The 15,253-nt window shown below is 39.6% G+C and overlaps 1 protein-coding gene across 2 annotated transcripts; it reads left to right on the forward strand.

Moving 5' to 3' along the window:
* The first annotated feature begins 632 nt into the window (after positions 1 to 632).
* Positions 633 to 14,791, forward strand: tasp1 (taspase, threonine aspartase, 1). 2 transcript variants are annotated; one of them, XM_061285274.1, is made up of 14 exons: positions 633 to 791; positions 1,243 to 1,441; positions 1,628 to 1,695; positions 2,007 to 2,075; positions 2,661 to 2,781; positions 2,934 to 3,018; positions 3,105 to 3,184; positions 3,325 to 3,431; positions 4,712 to 4,831; positions 5,089 to 5,167; positions 7,155 to 7,265; positions 8,089 to 8,196; positions 8,669 to 8,742; positions 9,750 to 13,715. In XM_061285274.1, exons 2-14 carry the CDS (start codon positions 1,312 to 1,314, stop codon positions 9,813 to 9,815), a joined length of 1,218 nt encoding a protein of 405 aa, XP_061141258.1. In that variant the 5' UTR covers positions 633 to 791; positions 1,243 to 1,311; the 3' UTR covers positions 9,816 to 13,715. The 2 variants fall into 2 exon arrangements, with proteins under 2 accessions (XP_061141258.1, XP_061141257.1); XM_061285273.1 differs by lacking the exon at positions 9,750 to 13,715 and adding an exon at positions 13,729 to 14,791 and having other exon boundaries at positions 634 to 791.
* Positions 14,792 to 15,253: the final 462 nt, after the last annotated feature.

Consider the following 15,253-nt stretch of genomic DNA (forward strand, 5'->3'; position numbering starts at 1 on the left):
CCACATGCCCATGGTAAAATTAAACAAGTACAATTTAACCATTTAGTAATCACAATTTATCTAAATCAATGACTACGACATAAATGGACACTACTGTTAAATGCAGGCGATGAGTCGTTATTAGACCTGACACGACTACAATTTCTAAGGAATAAAAACCTTTCCTGGCCAAAGGATTTGTCGTGAAATGTGCGATTTTTGAGCGGATGCTGCATTATTCTCCATGCACAGTTGAAACAAAACCGCTAGATAACGCTGTTGCAGTGAGTCTACGTCTGTCGCTCATCGTCTGTCACGTTACGTACAACTAGTACGTATACCAAAGTGGTTCACAAATTTATCATAGATTAGCTTTTTTTTTATTATTATTGAGAGACATGATAAAATGATCTACCCACCGTGGACAAGGATTGATTCCAAACACATTTATTGTCTCTGCGGGGGGGGGGGACAAAAAAGTGTGTGCAAGTACAGTTATATACTCTCCATAAAAAAATAGTGTCGCTATCGTTGTCATGCTGTTTTAGTTGTTCAAAATATTCAATCATTGCTATATTGGAGCGCTTATTTGATCATGTGACCCAGCGCTTGGATGTTGTTGTGATAATCACTTCCTTAGCAACGCGTAGCAAAACCCGGAAGTACTCTTTGACGCCTTGGCTAACCGTCTAATGTTACAAATGACAGGGAAGTATGCCCGAGTTGCGTGGTTGAGTAGTTCTGTTACGATTATACGTATGTTATATGACATTGCTAACTGGTGTTTTCCTCTTGGAGGACGAGCATAAATTGTAAGTTGACGATGTTTTTTGTACTGTATGTTAGGTCGCCATCGCAATAAGCTTCCATAGTAAGTTATTTTGGCTGTGATGCGCCATCGTAAATCCCATTAATTATTCTTATGACAAAATGATCAAGCGTCATGCGCTTAACTTTGAAAGTGAGCAAGATTGCAAAATTGCATTTGGCAGTGTCATTTGCATTTTTAAAACTAGAGAACCTGCACAGTTATATAAATACTGCAAGAATGGGGTAAAGTACAATATCACATGCAATAATGGAATAAATTTTAATATTACACGTCCATTAGAACAGTCTATTTTATTATCGATGTGCCAGTTGGTTTATTGACCACATTTTCGACCAATGGCGTTTTATTGGAGTTGGGCTTTGTACATAACACTAATGACTTTTGGAGGTTCCTTGGTGTAGTAATATTTGTATTCCCTTTTGCCCTGACAGGTATTCCTTCAAAATGTTTCCCTCACATGATGATGGGCCACGATAGGCTTGTCAAGTTATGCAGGGGTTATGGAAAGTCTACAAAACTCTGCGGAAGAACAACAATACATCTTTTACAAAGATAATCCATGGCCCAACAAACAGGAATCAACTAACAACTACAAACCAGGTCTCAGTGGATTTGTTTTAGTGCATGCAGGTAAGTTGCATGAACTCCGTTCACGTTTTGGCAAAAGTCATTGAAATATTAGATTGGGTGGTTTATGCTGCTCTTTCAAGGGAGACAAAATTGAGTTGAATCTTTAAAGCTCTTCAGTCGTTCTGTTAAATTATTTTCTCCTTAATGGTCAATTACGTTTATATAATTGCTGCCATGTCTTTTCAGGTGCAGGTTACCATTCGGAATCCAAGGCCAAGGAGTACAAGCATGTATGCAAAAGAGCTTGCCAGCAAGTAAGTGTTTTTTCTGACAACATGCTTGAATCCTTACGTATCACAATTTCCTGCACAGAAAATTGTACATCAATACCACAATTTCCTGCACAGAAAATCGTACATAAACGCCTATCTCCATCATCATGTTTCACTTTTGTTCACCTTGTCCTTTAATTTCTCATTAAAAAAATGCATGCATGATGTTTAATGACACACTTTAGCATAATCAGCAGTGTACGAATTGGTGCTGATGAAAATTGTAGAATTGTACCGCTCTGTATTTAACATATTTATTATTCTGTGGTTTTAACTGTTCTATACATTTTCAGGCTGTGGACAGGCTCAAAGCAGGGGCACTTGCAGTTGAAGCCGTGGCTGCAGCGCTGGTTGAGCTTGAGGTTGCTTTTTTATAATTATTGATTATTTTAATTTACTAACAGCTTTTATTTACAACTAAATTAACACTCCATAAATGAAAATACTATGAAAATACCATCCATAACTGCTAACTTCAAGATGACGTGTTTTTTCTAGAATAGCCTATATGTTCTTAATTTGCTCATGCTTGTGCGTATTGCCTTTTGCATGATGTAAGGGATCATTTTCCTCAAGGGAAAGATTGGGGGGGGGGGAAAATCTCAATGCTCTCAGCAGCTCCAAGAAGGTACTCTCACCTAATTGCTTTTCCGTAAGTGCTTCATTTCAAGACTCAAAAAGCTATTCACTTCAGCCATGGCATAATACGCGTATTAGTGAATGAAGGAGAAATTTATAAAAAAATATATATATATATATATATATATATATATATACTTCAAGGAAAGCAGAGGAGAAATCCTAATATTTTGTGATCCTCTTTTTTATTTTGTGAAGAACGTCATAAACTAAGAGCAAACCAAAGCAGCCGCTGATCCTTGAGATTACTTTGCTAAGCCATTGTCGATGCCTCCTGGCCAAATACAATTTGCTCTGTGTGTTCCCAGGACTCTCCTTTTACTAATGCAGGTATGGGCTCCAACATAAATTTGTCAGGGCAAATAGAGTGTGACGCCAGTATCATGGATGGAAAGTCACTGCATTACGGAGCTGTGGGTGCTATTAGTGGTACGTTTTTACACTCTCTATTACTAACTCCAGGTATATGGGCTATATTCATTGTTTTCATATGGGGAGAGAGAGAATGAGTCGATACATTTGTATAAACTTGATTTGATTGTCCTTCTATAATACAGACTCGTACCGTAACTTCCTTTCAGGTATTAAGAACCCCGTCTTAGTTGCGAATCGACTGTTGAATGAAGCGCAGAAAGGCAAGCTTTCAGCCGGCAGAATACCCCCCTGGTGATCATCATTTTCAATTACTTTTTTACTATTCTGACTACATTATATTTGTACTTCTTGATCGGTATCAACAATTTCTTCGCCAGCTTTTTAGTGGGACGAGGAGCACACGACTGGGCTGTTAGCCATGGTGTCCCAGCCTGCCCCTCAGAGAAAATGGCCACTAGTGAGTATTTTTCCACTGCTTCCAAAGCAGTATCCTTGTAAGAGCTGAAAGTTTGCCTAAATTCCACGCAGGTGCATCTGGATGTGTAGTTGGAGATAAATCCGATGACTGTATTTTTTTTATTTTTACATCACATACAGAATTCAGTTTATCTGCATACAAGCGGAACAAAAGAAAGATGGAGCTGGCTGAGAAAATGGACCCAGGACATAATCAAACAAAGAAAAGACGACAATCGAGTAGAAATGTGAGTTGTGTTAAGTTTTTTTATTTTGTCGATATAAGAGAGCAAAATGACCCCTTCACATAACGTACAGTTGCATCAATACTCATGACAGCCCAGTAAAGAATAGGACAAATAATGTGGCCCAGTGGATTAGTGGATCGCACATCCCCCTCCAAAAAATCATTTGCTCATACTGACAAAGCACCACCACATTTAATGTCACCTTTGAGGAAGAGAAGAAATTTATTGATGCAATAAGTGAGAGGTGTGCTCTGCAAGATCTCAAGTTGCCTCACAAAGGAAATTGACTTAGCAGACCGTACATAGACTTCTCCAGAAAAATGATTCTAGAGTAGACAGTGATTAGTGCATTCTATTGCACTGAACATCAGAATTGGAGACTGATTTTGTGAGTTGACCTAAAAACCAGCTGAGTAAAGAGAAATTTTGCTTCCAACCCGCAAGTGGTGCTACCCGCTCACAGAAGAGCGCGAGAGAGTGAGAGTCTTAAATTTAATATTAATTGTGTGAAATACCAATTGTGAACTTCCATTTCCAGATGTTGCCTAATAGTACGTCTTTCCAACATGTATGGTTGGTTCTCTGTTGAGTTCTGTTACAGCGACCGTTGATATTATATTACTGACATCTGTTCGATAAAGAGCACCAGTTTAGTTGTTGACTTAGCTGTCTTTGAGTAGTCTATAATGAAATGATTGATTTACATTTGTCATGTTAACACATGAGTTACGATTGTGGAATTAAACGCAGATTTCAAAGCTCTCTGCGGAAATCAAACCGGTCCACAGAATTACTGGCGAGGTGCAGAATATTCTGAGTTTACTATTATGCAATGAAAAGACAAGCTGTGCTCGCTTGTTAACCTCGGCTTCGAATGGCCCATCTGCCAGTTTAAAAAAATGAAAATCTTAGTTTCTGGTTGGGTTTAGAAGTGCATCACATGCTGTTCTAATGGCTTGATTTGCATCCTCGCGGACTCGTCATAAGAAATAAAATTTGAAGAGCATGAAAAAAAGATTCTTACACTCCTTGCCAATGGATTATGTAATCTATCTGATGCAGCATTTGTGCAGTTTGCAAAAGTGCAGCCTCTCCAAATTGTTCCCTTTTACATAGTCTAAGTACCTATATGGACTAATTGTACTTCCTGTTAAGTTTCACAAGAACAAGCTCCATGTGACCATACAATCTGTTAAAGGTGGATCAACTTTCATATTGATACACTTTGCAATTTGCAACACTTCCCCTCCATTAATCTTTTTTTTTTTTTTGTGGTGTAGGAAAATGGTTCCGAGTGCCTTGATACCGTCGGGGCCATTGTGGTTGACATGCAAGGCAATGTAGCGGCAGCGGTTTCCAGTGGAGGTCTGGCCATGAAACATCCAGGCAGGGTTGGCCAGGTAAGAGAGTTTGCAGGTTTTTGTATGTATGCTGTAAGACTTCTCCAAGTTGCAACTTAATAGTATTTTTTTTTTTAACATACAGAGCAGTCGTAGCAAAAAAAGCATTGTGTTTCACTTTGCTGCTTAATTTTCACGATTTTGATTCACATTGTCATTGTTGCAATGATACTCTTTGTTTTTCCTGAAAGATTTGCAGGCGTGAAGCATTGACTTGCAGAAACGTGTGAGATATCAACAGATATTTATTTTCTCAGGCTGCTCATTATGGATGTGGCTGCTGGGCTGAAAATGCATGCAACATGAACTCTTACTCTACAGCAGTGAGTACCTCAGGTATAACCGTCTGCACCTTCTCAGCTATCACATTTAACGTTCACCACAAGCCCTACATTTTTTTTTAGTGACAATATGAATCAGAACCAGATATTCTTTTTGAGCCTGTTATTTAGCCCCGATGAGTCAAACTTTAAAAGGCTTGATAATTCTTTCCTATGACCTCCGACCATTCTCAGAGAGTCATTTTCATCAGTCACTTCCTCGGATGATTGAGTCATCGTTTTGCACACGTTGTTAGTCATCTGCAGGCCAGGTGCCTTGCAAGGCACTTTGAATTTACTGTGACATCCAACAAGGGTCACCTGCTACGGATAAAAACGGTGTATAGCCACTGCAGTGTAGCACAATGCAGATTCCTTTTTGAGATGTGTTGTACAGTTATAGATTCACTATTTCTGTCTCCCTAAACGTATTCTAATCATATGTACTCGTCACTTTGGCCCTTGCCATTTCATTCACCACTGCGCTGTGAATGCAGAGGTTTCGGACAACTGAACTAAGTAATGGATGAATTATGTCTTTATTCATCCATAAACTTTCTTACCGACGCTAAATTTAGATTAAATAAGAGAGAGTGCAATCTTTTATTTCTGTTACATCCCACTGTTAATGTACTACCAAAGTTGATGAAATGTAGATGATGCACTACTGTGTTTCTACTACATCCTCTCGTTCCCTGTAATGTTGCCCAGTCTCTGATGTTGGCTAAAAATCTTTATGGGGATGGAGAGTAGAATGTGTGTTCCAGTACATCACCTGTTTTTAATTTCCCTGCATGAAAGCTAGCTCCATCAAAAGAACTACAAAAACAATAGTTTTCATGCTAACATAGGAAGGCTGTTTGGTCCTCAGCCTTCGTCGTTCACTTGGTTCCTGATCGCCTTCCCCTTATTGTGTTTTGATTTGTAATGTCACTAGTACTTTGTTGTGGACCTTAAAAGAACAGCTTGTCACTGTTTACTCTTGCTGCTGCTGCTGCCGGCTGTCACAGTCTCCTCATGCCTGCATTTTATTCTGATGGCGCGGGAGATCTAGTTTAACTGTGTTTGTGTTGCCCTGATTACTCTTTGAGCGCTTAATAGGACACGCAGTACAAAAGACCAAGTGCCTGGCCAATCTGACATTCTGCTCTCATTAGAAAAGAAAAAACGTTCTCACTGCTTCAGGCATCTCTTCTCCACAGTTGCCGAACTGCATTTAGTTGTGTTGTAGTTACTTGAGATTTTATGGGGCTTGCGTTCGCATTTACAAAAACAACATGGCAATATTCCCAATGAGGTTTTCTACGATCTGATTTGTTGCCATGATTAAAATGGTCATGTTTGAGTTAACCTGGAGACAACTGTATTCATTTTCAAATTCAATGTTATCCCAGATACACCGCACAAAAAACACCTGAGATATTTTGTCTTAAAAGATTGTAATTCCAAACACGTATGCCAGTGGCACCCTGCTTTTTATAGATCCTTTGCTTCAAGTATTTGCACTCTTGTTTCTGTTTCATTCCTTGGACACGATACCATAGCCGCATTCAACAAGAGCAAACAGCTTTAAAACAATTCCACGCTTTGGCAAGAATAACATGTTCACGCTCGTGTATCCCACAGATTTGTTTTCTCGGAATTTAAGAATAGGGAAATATACAATGTGTCAGACTTTATAGATAAAGTTGTTAGTGTTACATTTGGCAGACGGTCACTCATGCTCACCAACATCTGTTTCATTTTAACCCCCTACTGTCAGCCAGTGGTGCCATAATAAGAATAACAATAAGAATATTTCCTTTTTGTTTACCCTACATTATTATAAACGTACACCTTACCACTAATTTCAGTTTTTTAAAGAGATTTCTGAATCGTCCTGAGACCAAATGTGTGTTTCCATAGACTGCCAGTTAGAATGCAGTTAACAAAAGACTCCTTGCTGAAGTAATGCAAGGTAAGTTGTTTGCATCTACTCACTTGTGCCTTGGTGTCTCCCGCAGGCTGTGGAGAGCATCTGATTCGCACCATGCTGGCACGGGAATGCTCTGCTGCCATGCAGTCGGAAGACGCCCATCAGGCATTGCTGGAAGCTATGCAAAACAAGTTCATCAGTGAGTTCCACGTTTGTAGTTTTCATTAACATTTGCCACGAATTGTACTGTATATGTTTGTGATAAAACAATGATTTTCAAACAGGCAGATGTAACTAACAGATGTTGGGTAGCCCCGTCAGGAAGACCAGAATCAAAAGAAAAGTCTTGTGATTCACTTTGTTTTCTTTTAACTGTTTGAACTTGTCCCCCAAATGTCCCACACATCATGTTTGCTGGCCAAACTTCATTTTGAAGATGTTTCCATTGAATGTTTTTGAAGATTTGTTTTATTCTCAGAAGTGTTCCATTATAGAACATTTGGCTTCAGTCCGTGGCCATGAGTCTGTACCACTTAAGTCTGATACAGTTGTATGAACCCAATTGAAGTAAATGCATTTGCCCCAAAAACAATGTGCTATAAATCCTGCTCTCACTTCGGTAATGGTTTCTATAATGTAAAGGCCTCTTACAGTTTAAAGTAGAAATGCTTTTTCATGGCATACCTCCCAAAGACATGATCAAATAACATACACATCCAACTATTTATGGAAATTGATGGCTAAACAATGTTAAACGTGAACACAGTATACGGTAGTGTACTTTGCTGCTATGCTTTGAAGAGGCGTAAGCCTTTCAAGTTGTCCAATAAATATACTTCAATTATGTAGGCAGGTGTTTGACATTTTCTTATATGTTCTGCAAATGAATTTGTCATAACAAAACATTTGCATTCATTCATTTTATTTCATTATCATTGTAGGTTTCTTTTGTCTGTTATTTATTTAATGTCACATGATAAGAAAGCTCTGCCACTAAAATATCTCTCTCTAATCACATTAAGGCTCACCCTTTCTGGCCAGCGAAGATCGAGTTTTGGGTGGCGTAATCGTCTTGCGCTGCTGCAAATGTGTGGAACCTCAGCCGTCTACAAATGTTAAGGGTTGTCTAGGTGAGACTTGGGGTATTTCATTGCTGGTCACACTTGGATTCCGTGCCTCAGCTAAGGTCACACAAAAAATGTGGCTGCAAATCTTTCAAATCTATCCTCGGACAATTAGATTGAAGGGAGAGGTGGGTTGGGTTAGTGGGGTGTGGTCGGGGAGGCCCGTGTGTGTCTGTGTGTGAACGGGGGGGGGGGGGGGGTTCTTCACCCTGGCTTTCCTGGCGGGTGGTCTGTTTTAACTTGCACAATCAGTCTCCGGTTTCACACCCTTCATCTCAGATCTCATGAAGACCTCCCACTATGGAATCAAATGTTAATCTTCAAGCAAGCGGGCCTTCTGAATATGCCTCAGTTTTTGGCTGATTGCGTTGGTAGATCTGGTTTCTCTACCTATATGTAATTATTTTGGCAACCCCGTTCCTTATGGTAAAAATGCTATATTGTATAATTTTTTTTATTTGTTCCTCTGTTTGCACAGTGGAGTTTCTTTGGAGCCATACCACAGAAAGCATGTGTGTAGGCTACATGTCCGCCCAAGACAGCAAAGCAAAGGTGAGCTTTATTACACTGCCACAAGCTAATTTCATCTATTCGATTTCAATAAAATGTGTTGACTGTACTTCCTCTTCTTTCAAACTTTGCTAGTGACATTTAGTTTGTCATTGAGTTTACCTGGACTAGAGCAGTGTTTCCCAATCGGTACTGGGCCATGGGAACTGCAGCAAAAAAAAAAAAATCACAAAAGTTCATACATAGGTCAATTCTTGTGTCTGAAAGAGCATTTAATTGTTGTGTTACCGCACAAGTAGGAGCCTCCTATGTCACATTTTTTTCTTTTCAACAAATTTATACTGTAGGTCAGGCATCAATCACGTGAGTCGATTTGACAAATTATTGAACAATCTAAAGTGTTGAAAATGGCATGCTGTCTTTGACGATGTAATGTTAATGGTTAAACAAACTCCTAATGCTGAATTTTCCGCAGTCATGATTTTGCAGGTAGGTGGATTCCACTTGATGCCAGCAATATGATTGATAAACAATGATAGATCTTTTGTAGGAAATAAAGTTATTTTCAGACCAGTCAAGTAAATAGGATAAATCCCTGAAGCTCACCCAGTAATCTCTCATAATACACTAATGTGCCCTGGCGCAGTGGTTGGGAATCACTTGACTAGAGTAAGCATTTCATCAAGTAATTTATGTGTGTTTAAATTCATTGTAATTCTGGGACATGGGGCAGTTTAAAACTGTTTTGCAATTAGCCATAGAAGATATGAAAGCCTGCAGAGTAACCATAGAAACAAAATACAAAATGAACATCAAGCATCAGTGAGTCCTCGGAGAAATTTGGCAGCTGATCGATCCCAGTTTCCAGATGTGCTGTCCATGTTACTTTATCGTAGCACAAAGAAGCATGCGAGACCGAGTCGCAACAATGAAACAGAGCAGCAGAAGAAAGACAGATCATGGTTCTTTCTTTTGATTTGGTTCAATGACTTGACGTAGAGTGCCGTCAGCTTGCTGCTAAAACCCATAATTTGGATGGATCTTGTCAGAAATGGACTCTGGGCTTGCCAAAAGCATATACAGTGCTTCCAATGGCAGCAGGTGGCTGGGACTGAAGATTAATGTCTGGAAATATTTGCCTACAAGCATGTGAAGGAAGATGAAGGTAAAGTTTCTTGTTTGGATTTCGGGCGACATCTCCAATGAATGATAGACATCTGTGGACTGGAAAATTATTTAACTTTGTCAGTGTCTGGTCAGCGCACGCACATGCAGTCGAGGCCAACTTGAACCATTTCTACTCCCCTGTCGCATGTTTGTTTGATTAAGTCATCTCGGTTCCTTCATTGTTGTCCTCATTGATTCTTTTAATTAAAATTACATCAGCGTTTCGGTCACATTTTTAAGAAAGACAGTCGATTCAGTGAGGTTGAATGTAGTTCTTGAACAAGAGCGTTTTAATACAGTGGCTTTGAGGACTGATCACATTGATTTGTTTGGCCCATGAATCTCTCTCTCTGAATGAGGAGAGGCCACGGTTTTTCAAGGTTGGCTCAGATTTCAAAGCATTGGTGCTATGTCCTGCTGAGCACTGTTCCACCCCTCCTGACTACTCATGTCTTGTGGTATATCTACTGTCTGTCTTGGTACACCGCATCGAAAAAATAGCATGTTGTGTACTTAGTAGAAGAAATTAGAACTTGATTTCTCTGGTTAGTTGCAGAATGTAAGAATGCAAAGTTTGCTATAGTTCACGGTGGCTATTTACAGCAATGACTTAAGCAAGCTCATGTGTTGCTTCCACAGCAAACGTTGCAGAGTTACTTTAGAGACTGATCAAGCGGCGTGTTGAAGGGGTGAGGCAACAAACCTTACATGGTGCATCTGTTCCTTTTACCTTCTGCATGCCAAAGCAGCTGGCTATCCAGTACTTGAAGCCAACATTGTGGGTGCAAAAACAAAACTCGAGCCTTTGCTTCTCTGCTGGGCCTCAAAACGCTGCCAACACATTCTCTACCAAATGAATGCCCGAGTGAAGGGCATCTGTTTTCTCTCCGGTCTGTTTAGGTCGCAGAAAAAGGCTTCAATTAAAAGCTTTTGTTGCATATATAAGTGCGGTTGCGATACTTTTTTAATGTGTGACTAGAATGCTCTTGACCAATCTGTCCCAAATATGCAGCTGAAGTGATGGTAACATTTATTATTGGGTTTCAGTTGTTGTTTTGCTCATCAGTGAGGTTGACACACGATCACACTGTGATGCACTCATCCATGTCACATCACTTCAATCTTGTCGATTATATCAAGTCGTTTTATTTCTTTTATGCAAGAAGGCACATTTTCTTTTGAGTTTTCAAAATTGTGGAACGAAAGGTTCCATTTATTATATGACACATCTGGTTTGTGGGTGTGTATCGTCCATGAGCAATCGTGCTAATCCCCAACCAGGGGTTAGCAAAATGTCTTGTGCCCCGGCACGCTTTGCATTCAAATTAGACAAAATGAACTTAGAATTTTATTATTTGGTGTGCCAAAGTGCAGCATAAATGGGATAGAGCGTGAGATCCTTTCAATATTGTCACATTAGCCTAAAATGGTTGCATGATTACTCTGAATAGAATAGAATGTCTTTATTGTCATTGTACAACAGGTAGACAACAAAATTGGGAGCCTTATTCATGAGCGACATCGACAGGCTGCGACGTATTTCCCCACATGGCTTATCATGACTGCGCAGATGAAAGAGAAATGTAAAATATGTTGCCCCCCTACCTAGGCGCGGTTGCCTCATCCTGGACATCATTACCACTATAAAGCTTTTGCTGTGCAAACTAAGGTCAGAGATAATCATATTGCATGCATTGCAAGTCCCTTTGATTTTGTGTATTTCTTCTTCTTTTTTTTTTTTTTTTAACGTGACGAGTGTCTTTCATTCTTGAACATTTTGTTTTTGTTATCCATTTAGTCTTGGTAATAAATAGCACATGACTTAAAGAATGTGAAAGCCACAACAAAACAGTGACATAGGCCGTGTGCTAAAAGTGACTTGGCGTTCTCTCTGGAGTCAGTATGTGGCTTGTCTTGCCTCGCAGTCATAAGTTGTTTGTTACTCAGATCGATCAACTATGTCTTTGATGTGATGTTTTGACCCGGCTTTTGTATTGTCATGTCTTGCTTCACTGGGTGTCAACTTGACAGAAAGCACACTGGTGGTTTGTATATCCTCGTTTTCCCGATTAGTTTTGGATAGCTATCGTGTAATTGGTCTTTTCTTCAAAGGTCATTATCATGGAATAAGCATGCATTCCATTGGCAACATTTTTAATATGTTTTGGCCGTCGATGTGCGTTTTACTCCATGGCGGGCTATAGTAAAGTCAGTACAGCATAGTGTGACCAAATAGGTTTGTAATCGACATGTGCATCCATCGCATTAGTTGTTTACACATGCCATGGCTACAGTATGGTTATTTACTGACTATAAATAGGCACACATCCTCCCTGAACCACAAGCAGAATTTTGGGATGAGCAACATGCTGTCAGGGTTGTGGTGTGCTTGCTCACTTGTCTGGATCTTTTTGCCTGCCCACTCATTATGGTCATTGTCAGGTTGCCACCAAAGTGAAAGTCTCAAAAGGGCATCGACGGCTTACATGTTGGCGTGTTGTTAATGTTTATCGTGCATGGCTCCTACCCAATAAATCGTTTTAAATAGGATATGTTTTGATTTCTATTCAATTTATTCGGAGTTGCGAAGACTTCAAAAGACTCTTCTGACATGAAAGCACCTTAAGTTGATTATGACTCAGCTTTGAACCTTCACTTGAAGCAGATTTAAAATGGCTCTTCTCAAAACCCATCCACAAAAGATGAAGGGAATAAGATGAATACAGAAGGTTGTATTGGAGGCATAATAACCCCCCGAGAGTGTTGCCATGTGTGTATGTAGCCTTGTCTGGGTGATGTTCCAGTGTATGACAGTTGCCCGCAGGATGTCAGGGGCCATAGCCTAGGACTTGACTAAAAGAATGTTATAGAGATGGATGGTCCTGCAACTGGAGATGTGATGTCAGGCCAATTCAGTGTCCTGTTGATTCTCTCATTGTTTCTGATATTTTATTACACACTAACACCCCCCACCCCTAAATAAACGGCTCGTCCGAGTGTCACTTAATAGTCAAAACAGACAAATGGAGAGGAAACACCAAAAACTTCAGCCAATGTCAAAGTGTGTTTATCAAACCAAAGTTGATTTGAGTCTGGACCGATGTGCAACAGCTGTCTATAGACCGCAAGACATCAAACACTGCATTCTGTCACTTTGACAATGTGATGCTTTAAATGTTCACTGTGGTCCTATTTGATCAACAAACTGACCTGCAAGTAATTAATTCTGCAGCCTTGCCACTTTAAATTTTCATATCATTCTCTGATGTAAAGATGTATTTTTGGCAGTTTACAGTGGACCAGCTGTCACCCAGCTGCAGTTACTATGATGACTAGCATTCTTCCCCACCAGTTCCTGAATTTGACTCACTGGTGTCTCTTTTTGACTGGATGAGCAGTACGATGGATGGACGGACTGACAGACGGAACCTTGGTTGCCATCAATTTTCGCCTTCTTTCTTTATAGTGCCATCACTACCATGTTTGATTGTGTTGCGTTTTGTGCAAGATGTCCGTAAGTCGTAAAACCGCTCAACTGGACATCACGTCAGGGTCACCAATTGTTGCGTTTTGTTCAAGATGTCCTTCGTTGAGCAAGGAAAACAAAGATGTGGAGTAATAGTTGGTACTTTATTTGCAAGATCTTGGGTTGTTTTCACGTGCTGATGTGTGTTGTGTACCGACTGCCGTGAGCAAACCCAAGATCTTGCAAATAAAGAACCAACTATTACTCCACATCTTTGTTTTCCTTGCTCAACGACGGACATCTTGAACAAAGCGCAACAATTGCTAGTAGCATTTTTGGATTTGATGTCAAGTAGTGTGTCCATCTAATGTTGTCATCTTCTGCACTCCTTCCAGACACACATATCCAGATTACCACCTGGCACTGTTCCTGGTCAGTCGCTGGCCATCGAAGGAGGTGTTTGTCGCCTGACGAGCGCGGTAGATTGAGTCCCATTCGCCTTCCTTGTTGGCTTCTCAAGCAATATTATACTCACAAGGTATTATGATGGATGATGCTGGAAATGAAAAGCTTGAGTGTGGTCTGTGCACTTGCAGGACTTCCATATGCACTTGGAGTTATACTTGATGCACTGTTGCCTTGATATGCCACGTATTGATTTATTCCTTTTTATGGTAGATAAGCTACGATTATGAGGTAAACAGGGTGGATGTTATTTTGTATTACTTCATCAATGGAACTTTTTTTTGAGGGATTTCAATTCAAATGATATGATAGTCCTCAAGCACAATAGATGAAATATGCACACGTATAATAACTTCTAAATGGCGCCTTTATATCTGACAGGAAAAATTGTCATCTTATTACTCCGATAAACATATTTAGGATCTATGTTTTCTCACACACGTACATCATTAAGCCCATGTTGCACAATAAAAATCATATGAGTCTTAGTTAATGAGACACTTTCAGCCTTTATAACCACAACATAGTTTATGAAAAATTGAATACATAGAACTGCATGCGCTTCACCAAGAGGGCAGAGCTACATATATGCACTACCAGAGCTATGCGGATATTGAAGCACTCAGGTAGCTTACTCAGTTAGAGCTACAAACAAGAACAGCTGTTAGCAAACCATGAATAACACATATCTGTACAGATACTACATTAAATGTATTTTGTTTTTATGAAGGAGAGGGTTCATCTATACTACAATTCATGCATTTCAGTGCACATTCAAATGGTGCTATAAAGTTTTACTTGGAAAAAGTATAAATTCATCTTTCTGTTAAGCTACTTTTCTCTATTAATAAATGTTCCAAGTCATAAGACAACATGACTAACTTCTGTCACATGAAAATGTAGTGTACAACTACAAAATACAGAGAATTCTATTATGTGCGCAGCGTTCCACGGTGATTCAGAAGTAAATAAACTTTTATGTTACCATGTTAACTGTGTCTGTCTTGGGAAACTTCAGACAGTTTGTGTTTCAATTCTGCCATGCTGCTATTTGGAGAACTTTTTTTTTTTTTTACCATATGAGCCAGTGTTTTATTCCTGTCAAAAATGTATAGTCTAGGAATAAATTGCATGCTGGTTGGGGCAGCAAACTCGACAGATGGTTGCCAGTATGCAGAACCTCATGGCACAAGTATGTTGAGGAGCCACTTTTTCACACATTCTTCTATTTTGTTTTGTTTCATGGCGATTACTCATTACTATGCATTACTCATTTTGAATTATATCCACCACACACTTTCTAAGTTACTGAGGAAAAGTGTGAAATGACTGCTGCTTCTCTACCTGGTCCTAAGTTCCAGCCTACAAATTTTAAGGACTTATCGTGAAGTGTCGAAGCCAAAACATTTAAAACTTCAAAGGATATCAGATTGAAGATCCCCATGAGTTTGATGG

This window comes from Syngnathus typhle, linkage group LG8 (genome assembly GCF_033458585.1).
Source record: "Syngnathus typhle isolate RoL2023-S1 ecotype Sweden linkage group LG8, RoL_Styp_1.0, whole genome shotgun sequence".
Taxonomy (NCBI): Eukaryota; Metazoa; Chordata; class Actinopteri; order Syngnathiformes; family Syngnathidae; genus Syngnathus; species Syngnathus typhle.

Coding starts and splice junctions, on each gene's coding strand:
- tasp1 (XM_061285273.1), top strand. CDS start 1,312: ATGGAAAGTCTACAAAACTCTGCGGAAGAACAACAATACATCTTTTAC. Junction 1,442..1,627: donor ATTTGTTTTAGTGCATGCAG/GTAAGTTGCATG, acceptor ATGTCTTTTCAG/GTGCAGGTTACCATTCGGAA. Junction 3,432..4,711: donor GACGACAATCGAGTAGAAAT/GTGAGTTGTGTT, acceptor TTTGTGGTGTAG/GAAAATGGTTCCGAGTGCCT.